At 37.7% G+C, this 17,548-nt stretch overlaps 1 protein-coding gene across 1 annotated transcript; it reads right to left on the bottom strand.

The window, feature by feature from the left end:
* Positions 1-14,263: 14,263 nt before the first annotated feature.
* Positions 14,264-17,330, bottom strand: LOC145091349 (FAM10 family protein At4g22670-like). The gene is made up of 11 exons (XM_079029045.1): positions 17,072-17,330; positions 16,914-16,962; positions 16,518-16,655; positions 16,353-16,440; positions 16,197-16,277; positions 16,024-16,088; positions 15,778-15,918; positions 15,574-15,690; positions 14,746-15,027; positions 14,615-14,672; positions 14,264-14,508 (listed from the first exon to the last, which is right to left on the bottom strand). Exons 1-11 carry the CDS (start codon positions 17,179-17,181, stop codon positions 14,411-14,413), a joined length of 1,227 nt encoding a protein of 408 aa, XP_078885171.1. The 5' UTR covers positions 17,182-17,330; the 3' UTR covers positions 14,264-14,410.
* Positions 17,331-17,548: the final 218 nt, after the last annotated feature.

Genomic DNA, 17,548 nt, shown 5'->3' with positions numbered 1-17,548 from the left:
CGACCTCACTAGACCGCCTCTCGAGCCTTCGGCCTATCCGGGCTGCCCCAGGTATCTTGGCCTTTAGCACAAAGCAGGACCGCCTCAACCCAATAACCATAACATATCAACATATACAATAAGAATCAATAACCAGCATGTATAGGTAATCGTATAGATTTACCAATCTAACCCATACTCGGTGAACACATGTAATCATATATATCTACCAGTCTAAAACATAACCAGCACACCATTAATTCAATATATTTGTATACATAATCCAGTAGGTCGACATTGGTGCCTTTGACCCACAAGTAAAGTGAGGAAAAATCACCTGAAATGAACGGCCCAGAAACACTGCAACACGCTTCCCTTCTGCATTGCTTGCTCTCACGATCCATCTATCACCAAAACATAGAAGAGTCTTAATGAACAACCCAAATCCTTCAAGTTTAACCCGAAGTCAAACTGGTCGAAAAGTCAACAGTCAAACTTGGTCAAAGTAAACGCCACATCCTAGCCTTCCTTGGCCACGTCGTGGCCATGCCAAAATAGGACAGTCATGGTTTTTTACTTCACCACGTCGTGGCTACCTTTGCCATGTCGTGGCTACTGGAAAAATGTCATTTCTCTCATTAAGAGCTTAATCCTTTAAGATCTAAGCTCATACTTCCATATCTATTCCCCCACACAAACTTAATGGATAAAGTTTCCAATTTTATCCATTTGGACTCTATTTCAAGGCTAGGTCTAGCATTTATTGTTTAATAGGTCCTTAATGAGGTTGAAACTTGCACATGGGGACAAAATACACCAAGCATAGTCCCTTTTCTCAATCAATAGAAATATAATGACCAAGAAACTCCATCACAAGTCATGCTTTAACTCTAAAGCATCCAAGGAAAGGAGCAAAATCATACCAAAAGGAACCAAACTTGCATCAAGAAGAACATAAGTCAAGATGAGAACTTTATACCTTCAAACACTCAGAAATCTGGAGAAGATAGTGGACCCAAGTTCTCTCCTTGATCCCCTGCACCAAGATTTCCCTCCTTCACAAACTTCACCAAATCAAGGGAACAACCCCAAAATCAAGTCATCAAGCTCAAACTCATGGAAAGGAGGCTAGAAATTCGAAATGGGGGAGATGGAAGCTGAATGAGATAACCTAAAGAGTGAGTTAAGGCGTTTATATATGAGAGAAACCCTAAAAATCTTGGATTTGAGTTGTAGGGGCTGCGACGACATGGCACCTCCCAAAACACACGTTCATTAAATTTCACGCCATGTTGTGGGCACCATGCCCCACATCATGGCCGAGCATTTCCTCCAAAACCTTATTTTGATTTCTTAAGTATTATCCAACCTTCTTGGAATACAGGTGTTACATTATTATTATTATTATTATTAAGTTTTGTTCATGTTTTTTATAAACTATTTCCAACAAAGTTATTGTAAAATACAATAAAAACATAATTTCAATCAATAAATTCCAATAAATTTTTTAATAATATATCATTTGAACTAACAAAGTCAAATATTTTTTTTATTTACAAAACAGTCTCATTGAATGCAAAACATAAATTTCCAATACAAACCATTATTGAATTATAACATAGAGTTATATATATATATATATATATATATATATATATATATATATATATATATATATATATATATATATATATATATAAAGGCAGTAAGATATACAAATTCAAAACAAAATATTTAGTATTCAGATTATAAATTTATTATAGAATATTTACATAAACTTTTATTCCAAATTGAAAGAATATTAACGTATTAAATAATATGTTATCACGTTTTTCTATTCTTGACCATGCCTTACTTTCTTAAGGTTTCTTAATTGTAAGTACACACAAAAACATAAATAGTAAGTTGTGTGTATAAATTCATTAAAAGTCTTCACATTTTGATTTTATTGGCAAAAAATCATTTTTTTTCTTTTTTTTTTCTTTTTCCTAGTTTAACCATTGAAACCGGTAAACATCACCAAATGAAAATATATACCTGGTTGGTGTCGGTCACCATTGTCATAAAAACTCTTATGTTTACACATCACCACCACCACACTCTGCCACCACCATCATCATTTGCCACTAAGAACACCGTCTACTACCACTAGCGTCTGGCACCACCACCACACTCTGCCACCACCATCCGTCAGCACAACAATCACCACAAACAATAAAGAAACCATCATCTTCACCATCTCAAGACCTTCGGTATTCAGAAGATCATGATCATCACTAAGATCTCCAAGCCCCAAAATAAATTGTATGCAGAAAACCATAACAGGGTAATATCATTAAGCAATAAGTTATATGTAAATTTAAAATAAATAAATAAATAAATTAAAAAAACTACACATCTTTTTTTACATGAAAAATACTGGAAGTAATGTTCATTCCATTCTAAGTTTATGCAAAAAGTAAGGTATATGAATTGATTGTCCCTATGTATCTTTCTGGTTTCACGAAAAGGAAAGAAAATAAGACAAATACTTCATAACTAAAGCTATGAGGAGTGGTCACCATCAACGCATCGAAAAAATGTTGTAATCTCTATGTCACGTCAGCTTCACCACTAATCCACTAGACATTGAAAATGGTTACCACTACACAATTATCGTTTTTTTTATTTTTTTACTTTTTGATTTTTTGTAACATTATATTAAATAAAAAAACATATTTTATAACATAAATCTGTTGCCGACCGGATCTGGAAACCTTATGTGTTCAGGATTCTAAGCGTACGACTACGATATTAGAACTTGTAAACGTTTCAGAGTGATAAGGAGAATATAGATATCTATTGTGAATAAAGAACTAAATTCGCCTTATTTGGTATATAGATTATAATGGCAAGAACTTGTAGTGGAACTGGAAATGCAAACAAAAATCAGTAACCTCAACCCCAAGTGATGGAACAGGTGCCTATAGTAGAAGCTACACCAGAACCAATCACAATGGCTGGAGTACGAGCCATGATTCAGGCAATGATGGCTGAACAAAGGGAGGAAATGAGGCAACTATTGCTAAACAATAGGAATGAATCTTCAATGCCTGTTAAACAACCTGAATTAAATGATGATCAGTCAGAAGAGGGAAATTACAGTAGTTTTGTTGTTCAAACTGAACCGCTTGTGGTTAGGAGGAATAACCACGAGGATGGAGTGGAGAGAAATGGATGAAAGTATAAAGAATTTATGACTTGCAAGCCATTAACTTTTACTGGAAAAGAAGATCCTGTCAGAGTAATGGATTGGATCTCGGAAATGAAATTGGCCTTCATGACATGTGGATGTTAAGGAAAGTTACAAACCATATTTGCAGTACGTCAGTTAAGAGGCGGCGCTGTTCCCTGGTGGAACACTCTGGGGAAGAACCTAAGCCCTAATGAGCCACTGCAACTAACTTGGGCAGAGTTCTTGGTACAATTTAAGTGCAAGTACTGCTCGGCACAAAATGTGCTTGAGCTAGAAAACCAATTTCTTAAACTGAAGAAGGGAAGTATGACCATTGATGAATACACCAATAACTTCACAGACAAAATGGAGTTTGCCTTGCGTATTGTCCTAGATGACCTGACGAAAATTGATAGGTACGCAAAGGGACTTCCATGGGAGTATGTGGTGCCGGTGCGTCAGACACTTACTTTGGAGGCAGCTATCTGGGCTGCCAAGTCTGTTGAAGATATGATTAAGGGGAGAGCCGCCAGTAAGGTTGAAGTTGGCGAAAAGAGAAAGTTTGAAGGAACTTCAGGTTCCAATAAGAAGAATAATTTCTCGAAGTCTGGTTCGAGGAAATTCAGGGGAGGAGCCGAAGCGAAATGGTGTGACAAGTGTAAGAAGAAACATGTTGGGAAGTGTAGCGAGGAAGTCACTTGTTACAAATGTGGAAAGTCTGGGCATTATTCCAATGAATTCACCTTCGTTAAGAAAGTCTGTTATGGGTGCAACAAAGAAGAGCACATTTTGAAGGACTGCCCGAAGAAGTAGGAGGCAGTAAGGCCCAATCATCCACCAAAGCCAAAAGCCAGAGCTTTTCCAGATGACACTAGAAGCCGCAAAGGATGCAGTGGATGTCGGATCAGGTACCTTTCTTGTAAATGGGTTGCCTGCCAATTTATTATTTGATTCCGGAGCGAATTACTGCTTTATATCACATAAATTTGGTGAAAGACTAACATTTCCTATAGAAAAACATGATGATGCCCTAATTGTAAAAGTTGCTAGTGGCAAATCCATACTTGTTAACGACTGTATTAGGAATAGCGTCATCGACCTGAATGGAAACGAATTACGTGAGAAGCTGTTACCCATCAAGTTAAATGGTTTCAACATCGTTCTAGGGATGGATTGACTTAGCGCCAATGATGCCAAAATATTGTGCAGGAAAAAGATAGTAATGGTAAATCCGCCTGGAAAAGAGCCATTTATGGTGTACAGAGATAAGCGCAGAGTAAATTCTAGAATCATTTCCCTAATGAAAGCTAGAAAATGTTTATCTAAAGGATGCACCTCATACTTGGCATTCATCATCGATGCTAACAAGGATAAAAACTATATGCAAAGTATACCAGTGGTGTGTGAATATCCGGAAGTTTTTCCCGAAAATCATCCTGGATTGCCCCCTGATAGACAATTGGAGTTTAGAATAGACTTGTTACCAGGAACAACACCAATAGCAAACGCCCCATATCGATTAGCATCGACAGAGATGAAAGAGCTTTTGACTCAACTTCAGGAGTTGTTGGACAACAGTTTCATTAGACCTAGTTCATCGCCCTAGGGAGCCCCTGTGTTATTTGTAAAGAAGAAAGACGGGAGCATGAGAATGTGCATCGATTATAGAGAGCTGAACAAAGTGACGATAAAGAACAAGTACCCGTTGCCAAGGATCGATGACCTGTTCGACCAGTTACAGGGTTCGAGCTATTTCTCGAAGATCGATCTTAGGTCAGGATATCATCAGCTAAAGGTAAGAGATCAGGGTATTGAAAAGACTACATTCATAACAAGATATGGACACTACGATTTTTTGGTTATGTCGTTTGGACTAACCAATGCTTCAACAGCCTTCATGGATTTGATGAATAGGGTTTGTAAACCATTCCTCGATAAATCCATGATAGTGTTCATAGATGATATTTTGATTTATTCAATAAGCAAGCAGGAGCATGACAAGCATCTGTGTGAAGTGCTAGAAGTTCTAAAAAAAGAGAAGTTGTATGCAAAGTTCTCCAAATGTGATTTTTGGATTCAAGAAGTCTAATTTTTGGGTCATGTGGTTAACCAAGAAGGGATTATCGTTGACCCAGCTAAGATTTAAGCTATAAGAATTTGGGAACAACCAATGAGTCCTACGGAGATCCGAAGCTTTCTAGGATTAGCTAGATATTATCGAATATTTATCCAAGGCTTTTCTTCGATAGTTGCTCCATTGACAGCTTTGACCCATAAGGGAGCTACTTATACTTGGAGTGAGAAGCATAAGGAAGCATTCGAGAAGCTAAAGAAGAAATTATGTGAAGCATTGATTCTTTCTCTACCCAATGGAGTTGAAGACTTCGTAGTTTATAGCGATGTGTCAGGAGTCGGGTTGGGATATATTCTAACTCAAAGAGAAAAGGTGATAGCATATGCATCTCGACAATTAAAAGAGCATGAAAACAACTACCCCACTCGTGATCTGGAGTTAGCAGCGGTAGTATTTTCCCTAAAGATATGGAGGCATTACCTCTATGGCATAAAATGCAAAATTTTCACTGATCATAAGAGTCTTCAATATCTCTTTAATCAGAAGGAATTGAACAAGAGGCAACGACGCTGGTTAGAGTTACTCAAGGATTATGACTGTGAGAAACATTACCACCCTCGTAAAGCAAATGTTGTCGCGGATGCTCTCAGTCGGAAGGTAAACCTTGAAAAGAAAAGGCCAAGAGCGTTGAGAACTGAAGTTGTCTCGACAATTGTGGAAAGTATAAATAAATCCCAGGAGGAAACTTCAGTGAAAAATGACGGAAAGGAAGAACGTTTGGGAAAAACGTTAGTGTTTAGTACAAATAACCAAGGGTTGAAGGTATTCCAAGACATGATTTGGGTACCTAAGATGGGAGGATTAAGAGATCTTCTGATGGAAAAAGCTCACAATACCATGTACTCGATTCATCCCGACAGCACGAAAATGTATATTGATCTGAAACCCTACTACTGGAGGCCGACGATGAAGCTCGATGTTGCAAAGTATGTGGCCGAGTGTGTGACGTGTACGAGGGTTAAGGCACAACATCAGAAACTATCTGGGAGTTTAGAACCTTACATGTACCCATGGGTAAATGGGAAGACATCGCCATGGATTTTGTAACTAAACTGCCCAGAATAAAGAATGGCCACGACATGATTTGGGTGGTCATTGATCGGTTCACAAAAAGTGCACATTTCATAGCCGCGAATGAGAAGTGGTCTATGGAAAAGTTTACAAAGGTTTACATAAAAGAGATAGTGAAAGCTCATGGTCTTCCCCTGACGATTGTGTCAGATCGTGATAGTTGTTTCAAGTCAAGGTTTTGGCAAAGTCTATAAGAGGAATTGGGTACGAAATTATGTCTAAGTACAGCTTACCATCCACAAACCGATGGTCAGAGCGAACGAGCGATTCAAACATTGGAGGATATGCTGAGAGCATGTACCCTGGAATTCTAAGGTAACTGGGATGAACATTTACCTCTGGTAGAATTTTCCTACAATAATAGTTTCCACTCAAGCATCAAGATGGCAGCTTATCAAGCTTGTATGGACAAAAGTGTCGAACACCGTTATGTTGGCTTGAAGCTGGGGAAAAGCAATTTATGGGACCCGAGATAGTTCATCAAACTACTGAAAAGCTGAAAGTGATTAGGGAAAGGATGTTAGCAGCTCAGGATCGTCAAAAGAGCTATGCTGAGAAGAAAAGACAACTGATAACATTCGAAGTTGGAGATTCGGTTTTACTTAAAGTCTCACCGTGGAAGGGACTTATAAAATTTGGCAAAAGAGGAAAGTTTAGTCGAAGGCTTATTGGACCATTTAAAGTTCTTCAGAGGATTAGGAACCAAGCTTACAAGCTAGAACTACCAGAAGAACTAGATGGTATTCATAACACTTTCCATGTGTGTTATTTGAGGAAGTTTATGGGAGATGTTCCCGATATAATTCCAATTTCTGAATTAAGGTTGGATGAAAGCAAGAGATTAATTGAAGAATCGGAGGCAATCGTTGACCATAAGACTAAGAAGTTGCGACGCAAGATGGTCGATTTAGTGCTTGTGTGATGGAAACATACGAATGGGCCAAATCTCACCTAGGAAATGGAGAGTCACATGATGAATCACTATCCGCATTTGTTTGGTGATGTATGAATCTAAGGATAGAATCATCCTAATGGGGGAGAAAATTGTAACTTCCGTGTTTCTAGGCTAGGCATTAATGATGATGTAATAGCCTACGCCAACCTTTGTAACTTGTTTTGAAATAATAAGATGTATTATCTGATTATTATGTGTTTTATGCTTAATTATTATAATTTAATGAATTAAGGGTAAAAATAAGCGTCGAAAATAAATGTTATACAAACCTGATATCTATGAAGAAAGTTGTAGTTGTTGAAATAAGGATTCCGGGGATATAAAGAATACCGAAATCCGAGTTATAACGAAGAAGTTATGACCTGTCGAAGTTTCGCAACAAAACCGGCATGACGCTGTGTGACGTAAAAAGTGAATTTATGATAAAGTGCTTTATAACCTTAGTGATCTAAACGAAAGTCGTAGTGTTCGTTAAACCGAGAGCATGCATAAAAAGAATACCTAAATCTGACTTCGTATGAGGAAGTATCGATTGTTCTAAGTTTCAGCTTAGTAGTAGACAGCTAAAAACTCGAATTTTAGATCGAGTGATTTTTAGCCGACACAACCTAAACTATAATCGAAGGTCTCATCAATAGTAGTACAACGGAAAAAAGACAGACGAAAACGGTCGTCGGATGAAGAAGTTATGAATTTTTTATGAATTTTCCTGTCTCGGTCTGTTAAAAATAATAATATTAAAAATAAAGTCAAAATTAGCCGACGGAGTCCAAACGAATGTTGTAGAGTTTAATCTCGCCTACGCGTGCATATAAAGAACGTCGAAAAGGAAGTTCGTATGAAAAAGTTACGAATTTTTGAAAATCAGGGCACAAAAACCAAGAATTTTCGCATGCACAAGGTCATGGTTCGGCCACGTCGCCTCGCATACGAGCCTGCCCCATGTCCGCCTTCTGATTCGTCCGAATGCACGGCCCAGTCATGATCCGATGCATGTCATTGTGGTGGAGGCATCCGAACCGAGACGCGTGTCTCGCCTCCTATCCGACGCATAGCCCTCCCCCTCGCCTGTGAAGCTGCCGCGTGTCCTCCCTTCTTCCCTCGGATCCGAACCTCGCAGGATATAAAAGGAGGTGCGAACCCTCCAGGTTCCTACACCATTTTTCATCCTTTTTCACTTCTTTCACCTCCCTAAACTTCCTTACAACCCCCTAAAGCCTCGGTATCATATCCAACACTCGAAGAACGCCCCGAAGTGTCCGAAGACCCCAAGAAATTTATCTTTTCGGTTTAAAGCTCAACCTTCGCAAGGCCCGACTTTTTCATTAAAGCTCCCGATTTTATCGGAAATGATCTTTTAAGAAACGAAGTGTTGCCCGATTATCGTTAAATCAAGCGAGTGTGTGGTCATTTTCATCTTACACATAGATATAAAGTATTTTCTATAAAATACATGTTATGTGTAATTATATTGTTTGTTTATTTAAGATGGGTGTTGAATAAATGTTTTATACAAGTTTTAAATTGTATATGTATTTTTATCTACAAATATGTTGGGTAAAACATGGGTAGATGAAATAGTTGATGTGTGTTAAAATGATGAGAGACCTCGATGTTGTTGTTGTTGTAGTCATCTAGCGGAGTATAGATGACGACCACAGACCTTTCTAGACAGTCCAGTGGAACGCTAGCAGGTTCGCAACCTATAGGTGTTGGTGAGCTATATGTTCATTGGCATACTCCATCCTCCTCATGGTTTCCTTAAGGACATGTATGGATGAGGAATCCCCATAGTAGTAGTGTCCATCCCGATGATGATCCTTAGGCTAGGTCCCTTATGATAAGTGTTTAGAGACGTAAAGTGAGGATAACGGGAACGGGTAATCAGGGTTATTGTTGGTTGATCAAATTAATAAATTTATTGTTGGTTGATGAAATTAATAAATTTATTATTATTTGTGGGTTGAAACCCCTATATGCTCAACAGGCTCCCAAGCCTAACCCACTCAGCTTTCTGTATTACAGGTAGTGGAACAAGAGCATAGTTGGACGATGACGAGGGATTTTGGATTATAGGCCAGTAGATGTAAATAACTGTTGAAAGGCCTATATTGTACAGTTTATGCTTTTGGTCTGTATCGACGTGGACATCCCGAGTTTTTAATGAGATGAAAATACATTTCTTTAAGAAAAGATTTGATAAATACTTTTATCATATTTTGTTTTGGGGACAAATTCCTCAATACTTTTTGAAAGATTACTCTGATTTTATTCTAAAAGCATAAAAGAAATCGGTCTTTTTCTGGCCGTGAAATTGGGGATGTTACAACCTCAATTTCAAGAACAAACCCATATTTGATCTTCATCGTGTTCATCAAAACTCAGGTCCGATCTTCATCTTGTAGAGTCGTTCCTGTTGCAGAACCTCGTCAGTGCTCCAATCTCGTCTTCTCCAGCTCCGATTTTTTATCCAAAAGTGGTGGCAAGCATGGTTTTTCCAATTAAGAAATAGGGAGGGGCAGTGACCGGAGGAAGGAGTGATTTCTGATTCACACACACATATACCTTCTTGAAACAATTTTAGATGCATACACACACACACACACATATATATCTCTTAATTCCTGCTTACTAGAAACAATTTCCAAAACCCTAACTCTCCAAAAATGTTCCCCACAGCAACCACCCTCATATCTGTAGATGGAAAGAATTTAACTGACAGTATCTTGTTAGTTACAACATTAGTAATATTTTTGGGAATCAACTTGTAACATCCCGACTCTCAGGTATAAATTTTTAAAGCTTTTATATTCATAATTATAGACATGCTCGATGAGTTGGCTGCCCCAACTAGTCGTGTAGAAACTGATAAAGTTGCGTGGATTCTAGAACCTACTCGACGACTTGGAGGACTCAACTCGACGAGTTGAGGCTGGACATGAAAACCCTAATTTTTAGGGTTTGCACCCTATTTAAAGGACCTTAAGTCCTTCCCTCCAGCCTCCTAACCACTTTTCACGTCCAGAATCAAACCCTACTCAAGCTAACCTACTTTTTGAGTGTGTGTGTGTGTGTGTGAGGCTAAAAGTGTGTGTTTGGTGCATTTCTTGAAGAGACTTGAAGATTTAGATGCTTGGAATGAGAAGGAGCTTGTATATCCAGCATCTACTTCGTTTTGGCATTCATTTGAAGGTAAAAAGTCATTACCTTGATCATTTTCTTGTTAGATCTCTTTATTCAAGAGTTTAAGTTTATTTCTAGCTTATTCTTGAAGCATTTCTGGGCTTGAGCACGTTTTGAAGTGAGGAGTTTAGATCTAGACTCCTCTAGGCCCTCATGGACACAAAGACTCAAGCTTTATCAAGCTTTGTCCCTTCTCCATGACCTAAACCTCTTCCTAAGGCTAGTTGTGGGTGTTTTAACCTCTTGAGGCCTTGCATGCACGTAAAGTTAGCAACTTTACGTGATAACTACACCCTAGGAGTCTAGATCTACAGTTTTGAGCCTTGGTTTCGCTTAAAAGCGTCTAAATGAGAAAAGGGTCGAAGGAACTCGATGAGTTGCATAGGAGACTCGACGAGTTAGCTAGGGTTTACCCGCCTTCTAGATTCTGAGTGAACTCAGCGAGTGGGTGAGACGACTCGACGAGTTGGTTAGGGTTTTCCTGATATTATAGATGCTACATGGACTCGGTGAGTTGACTCAGTTTTTCGCGATTTTCTGAGTTCTGAAGGAACTCGACGAGTCTATAAGCTGCACTCGACGAGTTGGGTCAACATGGACTGTTGACCTTGATCGTTGACTTTGACTTTGACCAAGGGTTGACCGGTTTTACGTCTGAGGGTATTTTGGTAATTTTGAATTTATGGGTTTGGATCAATGTTGGTTGTAGGTGTTAGAGTTTGAGAGCCGTGTTTCGGGAGTTTGATCTTTTCAGTTCAGTTCGACATTAAGAGGTGAGTTCTTCTCACTATATCAACAAGGTCGTAGGCACCACTATCGGCCCTTCTTTTGGATTGTTATCCTGGTTATCACATGATGATATGCTTAGTGACTTGTTAGGTCGGTATCCTAGTATATAGGATGATGTTATGTTTAGTGACCTGTTAGGTCGGTATCTTGGTATATAGGATGATGTTATGATTAGTGATCGGTTAGATCAGTTTGACTGTTTATACATGCTAGCATTGTTATCTATGTGTTGATTGTATGCTTGGGGGTGGGTTGAGGCGGACCTACTTTGTGATGTAGGCCAACATACCTAGGGCGGCCCAGATAGACTGCAGGCCCAATAGGGCATACCAGTCAGGCCGAAGGCCCGAAGAACGGTCCAGACAGACTAAAGGCCCGGTAGGACGGACTAGACATGCTGAAGGTTCTGAGAGTGGGCCGGACAGACTGTAGGCCCGGTGAGGGCGGTCCAGTCATACTGTAGAGTCTATTCATGTTGTTTGTTATGATATGGTTATGGTTTGTATGATGTTGGTATTTTGGGGAACTCACTAAGCTTCGGGCTTAAAGTTTTGGATTTTGTTTCAGGTACTTTGGATGATCGCGGGAAGGCGAAGGCTTGATCGTGCACCTCCTCGCATTTTATGATTTTGATTTAGGGGGTACTCTTATATGAAACTATTTTGAAAACATTTTGTAATAAATAATGGTTTTTGAATGCTTGAAAAAGTTTTAAATTTTCATGAATTTTATGGATGTTACACAACTTCATCGACTCTAAATTAACCGAAGATCTAACCCTAATTCCAGCATCCTTGTTTACCCCTTTTAATCGCGACTCCTCAAATACACTCAGAATCTTCTTGACAAGTGGTTCATCCGGTTTAGAAGAAACACTCACTTCTCTCAAACTAAGTGGCTTCAATTTTAGAGAAAATTTCTCAAGCGCAACTTTTGATTTGGGCGATTTTGGTTTCTCAGGTGCTTCGTAGACATTATCTATTATACCTGTTGATTATGGCTTTTCTCCTTGGTTTCTTAGAGATCTATGGGTTACAATTGGGATTTCAGATTTTGCTTTCTTCTTTGATCCCTAATCACAAACAACATATATAGATTCACCGACTTAACAAATCCATAACCAAAGTCTCCAAATCAATGTGTTTCAGTTTGCATAGTTGTATCAAGTGTAGAGAATGAAAGAGTTACATGTGGCGCTTAGTTGATGTAGATAGATCAGCAAGCTTGGAACGGATGTTAAGAGAAGCAAGTTGTTCGTTGTTTCGATTGATGTTTTCAAGGCGTTTGCGCTCATACTCTGTGAGTCTCTCAGACGGCATTGATATATATATATATATATATATATATATATATATATATAGAGAGAGAGAGAGAGAGAATGGTGGGTCCTCTATTGTTTTTTAATTGTTAAAATAAACAAATAAATATTAAATTTAAAAAACATGAAAGAAAAATGAAAAATAAATACCACATGGGTATTATAGTCATTTCAATTTTCGGAGAGACTATTTTCGCATACAAGCTAGTCCAAAAGGACCACGAAGCCAAAAAAAAGTCGTGGTATAGACTAAAACCCCAAAAAAATACATACTACAAGGATCATTTTTGCAGTTTTGTCAAGCCAAAAAAATAAAGTGGGGATCATTTAAACAAACACTCATAAGAATTCATAAAAACCAAAACTTTGCATTGTTTCATCGTGGAGTTGTTAGGAGGAAGTTGCATTTGAAGTGGGGAATTTGATGAGACCGTTGATAACGAATTGTACTCAGAGAAAAGAATGTAATCCAGGGGCGGATTTAGGGGGGTTCTGGGGTGGCACCGGCAACCCCTAAATTTTCCGGCCGCAGTGGAAAAACTTTCTAAATTTTTTAAAATTTTTATTTTTTCTACTATCGTGCAACCCCTAATCTTCCCGTGCAATCCCTACTATCAAATCATGCGTCCGCCCCTGATGTAAACGGAATGAGGAACTACCTGCATCAACCAACGATGTTGGCATCGACGATATTGATTTTCCAATTGATCACACCCTAGATGTCGCTTTGGTGAGAAATATTATGCGTGACTGAATTTCTGCATGGCAGAAGTTCGTCGTTAGCATGTAAGTAATGTCTATATCTCGTTTTGAGCTTCACTTGTTTCCCGTGCCCCATCGGCTCCCATTCCACCAACAAGTCGAAGCGATTGGGAATAGCTTGTAAGACGTTTTTCCGAAAATTCCGAGCAGGAGACGGTGGCGCTGTGTTTTTGGGAATAGTTTGTAAGACTTTTTTTATGCAAGCGATTAAGGAAAAAATGATTTTTATGATTTCTTTGAGTTTTGGTTAAATGATCCCTAACTTATTTTTTTTAGCTTTATGGAGGCATAAGGTGAATGGTCCTTACCGCATTGTTTACACGTTATTAGGGGTTAAAGGAACCAAAAAAACATATCATAACCTACCTTATTCCCTCATAAAACACTTTAGGAGTGAATACTTTAGGAGTGAATGAACCAATTCTAAAAACTTCATAAGACATTCTTCCAACTTTTAATCTATAACATACTTTTAATCTAAAAACTTCATTAGGGTACTTAAGTACTGTTTGATTGCTTTTTAAATTATCAATTAAAAACAAATTTGTAATTTTTTAGATTCAAAAACATTTAATAGACTTATAACTGTTTAATTGTTAAGCAGTCTTTTAATTTTTAAGAGAATAAGTTATATCTAAACAAAAATAAATAAATATATTCTAAAAATACCTTAATTTTTCAGCAAAACTTTTCTCTTTTCTCTCTGTATTACACTAATACTACCGCTTCCCTCTCACTACAATACAACTTCTCAAAAATTCAGATCAAGATCCTACCTGACAGACGCTTGATTAATTTATTTTTTAGTGTAACAAAAAGTGTATACTTGAAGGGTATCAAAAACCACAAACACAATACTATGAAAATCATAAATTCTCTATAGGAAAAGATATGACGTATCCATGGTCTACAATACAAAATTTCAACAAAACATGCAACCGCTATCTCGATTTAAGTTTTACATGGGCCATAAGTTTAAAAGCTCAATAATCCCGAAATTGCCCCTCACTTGGCTCCTCCAAATTTGTTCATCATTTTGGTGATCACAGGAGCCACCTTAGGATTCGCCTGGTGCTTGGCAAGATTACCCGGATTTTTCATCACTGCAAACGCCAAATTCAAATGTATAATAATCAACAAATAAAATAATATATAATAATATAACTATAAAATAATAGTAGTAATGTATAGGTAAATAAAAAATATTACCATCTTGTAATGCTTCCATTACTTCAGGATCTTGGAATGCTGCCATTAGTTCAGGATCCTGCCATGGTTTTTAAAAATTAATACCTAACAAATTTGTTGCTAATCAAATCTCCAAATTCATTCAAACTTACATTCAAAATCTTGGTATAGTCCATTCCACCAGGCATGCCGCCTCCAGGGGCGGCACCTCTAGGCATGCCGCCACCTGGAAACCCTCCCGGCATGCCGCCACCTGGGAAACCTCCTGGCATGCCACCACCAGGAAAGCCGCCCGGCATGCTGCCACCTGGAAAGCCACCACCGGGAAAGCCACCAGGCATGCCACCACCAGGAAAGCCGCCAGGGAACCCACCTGCACCTGGTCTTTCACTTGAAGATGCTTGTTCTTGCTTTTTGGCCTTTTCGTATGCAGCCTATAGATATCCAAAAAAGATTAAAAAGATTAAAAAGTTAAAAGAGTAAATTATAAAAACGGTCCTTGGCTGTTTTTATTTGAGTTTTGTTCCTTATTTGAGGTTTGTGTAACGTTTTGTAAAAAGACTATATTACCATTTTCTGATTTTTTTTTATTTGTTATTTAATTTAATGTTTTACAATTATTATATTTGGCACAAAATCCTGAAATAAGGACCACAGTTGCAAGGGAAAGCTTTTGGGGACTAAAATTGCAAAAAAAACAGTGATACTCATGGACTACTTTTGTAATTTGTCATATTATAATAATTGTTTGTTATTGAATTTAATTTTTTATTATTAGATTTATGTGGAAAACAGTTACCAAAACCACAAATAAGGACCAAAATAGCAAGCAAACTTTTTAGAACTAAAAATGCACGAAGCAGTGATATTCAGGGACTACTTTTGTAATTTATCATATTATAATAATTAAAAAAAAAAAAAAAAGTAATACTTAGGGACCTTTTTTTTAATTTAGTCATAAAAGGAATATATGAGTTGACCTTGGCTTCAGCTCGTCGACGTTGCCTCTCACGTTCTGATTTTCTGTCCTCTCTCTCTTTCCTCAATTTATCATATTTCCTTCGGTGTTCCTCTATTTTATGTGCATTAGGTTCAACCTTAATTCACCAAGTAATTGTATTAAAATAAAATTGCATAATAACAAACACAGTTATACATATTACTTAATGTTTTTCAAGATTAACCTTTTTCAGAACACAACTTATTTCCTCATCATAATCAAGCTTTGATGCAACATGAAGATCCTTTGCAGCCTCTTCCCATTGACCAAGCATTGACCGTGCCATACCTCTCGACTTGTAACCTTTAGCAGAATCCGGATTAATCTGCAAAATCAACAAAAAAAAATAGTTAAATTAATAACCAGAATTAAACATTATGATCATATAGTATATAGTATTGTACAAAGATTATAAAAAAAAATGGGATACCTGTAGTGCAGCATCAGCATCCCGAATGGCAGCATTTGGTTTCTTCATTTTGATATATACAGTGGCTGTATGAAGAAAAAGAAACCATGACATTTCAGATTAAGGGAACTAGAGTATAGTTTATATAAAACATAAACAAGGATAAAATCTCATAATTTTGTTTTTACTTTTACCTCTAGTTGCATACATGATAGCTGAAGTAGGATTGAGCAGAATTGCCTCCGTGAGATACTCAATTGCTTCCTCTAGGTTACCTATTTATGACATTTCAAGTAAACTTTAAGTTTGATCTTAAATTTGATGATAAAGAAGAAGAGATAGGAACAGACCATTGGCAATGGCTTCCATGCCCTTAGCTTTTGCTTCTTGGGAAGCATCACGATTTTCATCAGAGACTTCAACAGAAGAATCTCCCATCTGAGATGTAATATGTTCAATGCTAAATAAAATACGCCACCAAAAGCTTAAAAAGGGGATTAAAATGGAAGTCAGACCTTCTGTGGAGGATCATTATCAGGCTCCACGGTTTCTCCTTCAAGCTCAATGTCAGATTCTATTATCTCGTCTTCTTCTTCTTCTTCTTCTTGTGGTGGTTCTACTTCTTCGTCGCTCTCTTCAACCACATAAGGCTTCTGTGATGTCAATTGTCAAGTAAGAGTGTTCATATATGACCCATTTTACATCAACAACAAAATTTTGCAATCGAAATATATATAGCGAAAGCACCTGTAGTAAATTTTGTTTGATTTTATAAAGAAACGAATCATTTCAAAAGTGAAACAAAAAATCGACTTTTTCTATGAAGATCCCCAAAACGTTAAAAACGTTTCAACAAGAAGAAACACACGATAAGAAAACACTAAAACACAAGATCAGAGTAAGAGAAGTACCGATTCATTCTCCTTATGCTTTGAAGACGACGGAACCTTACCACCGAGACTGAAATAAAGAAATCCAAACATATACGTAGTTAATCAAGCAAATCCAGGAGAATGAATCAACAAATCGACAGTTATGAAAAACCGAAAGAAATTAAACAGATATTTGCCTTTCGATATAATTACGGAAGAAGGACAGCGAAGGGTCGTTGAGAATAGACGGATCGGACTCGCACTTATTAACAAACTGCTTTAATTGCTCCAGCTTAGCGGCATCCATTTCCGATCAGTGTATGTGATTTTGATTTTTGGGGGCGGGTTTGCCGAAGGTTACCTTCCGACACTTGAAGGTTTTAGCTGCTTCTAGTAGCTTCTAAACCAACGGATAAGATGAGACTCGGGTCAAGATAGAGACTTTTGATACTGTCGTTTCAAGTCCCTCATCCAATCTAGTTACTAAAAGTATCAATCAACTAATTCCAACAACCCTAACAAGACTCAATAATTAGCGAATATGTTTGTCTACTCAACTGACTTGGATTCTTTGCTTGCCTTTTTCATTACGGGCCCTCTAAATAATCCATATATAACCATACAAAATGGCTGACAAAATTTTCGGTTTCTTTGGGCATTTTCCTCGGTCCGCG

Source organism: Lactuca serriola, chromosome 3 (genome assembly GCF_051521515.1).
Source record: "Lactuca serriola cultivar US96UC23 chromosome 3, Lser_US96UC23_V15, whole genome shotgun sequence".
Lineage (NCBI taxonomy): Eukaryota > Viridiplantae > Streptophyta > Magnoliopsida > Asterales > Asteraceae > Lactuca > Lactuca serriola.
Note: the sequence above shows the minus strand (reverse complement) of the source record. Positions and strands in the feature narration are given on the sequence as shown.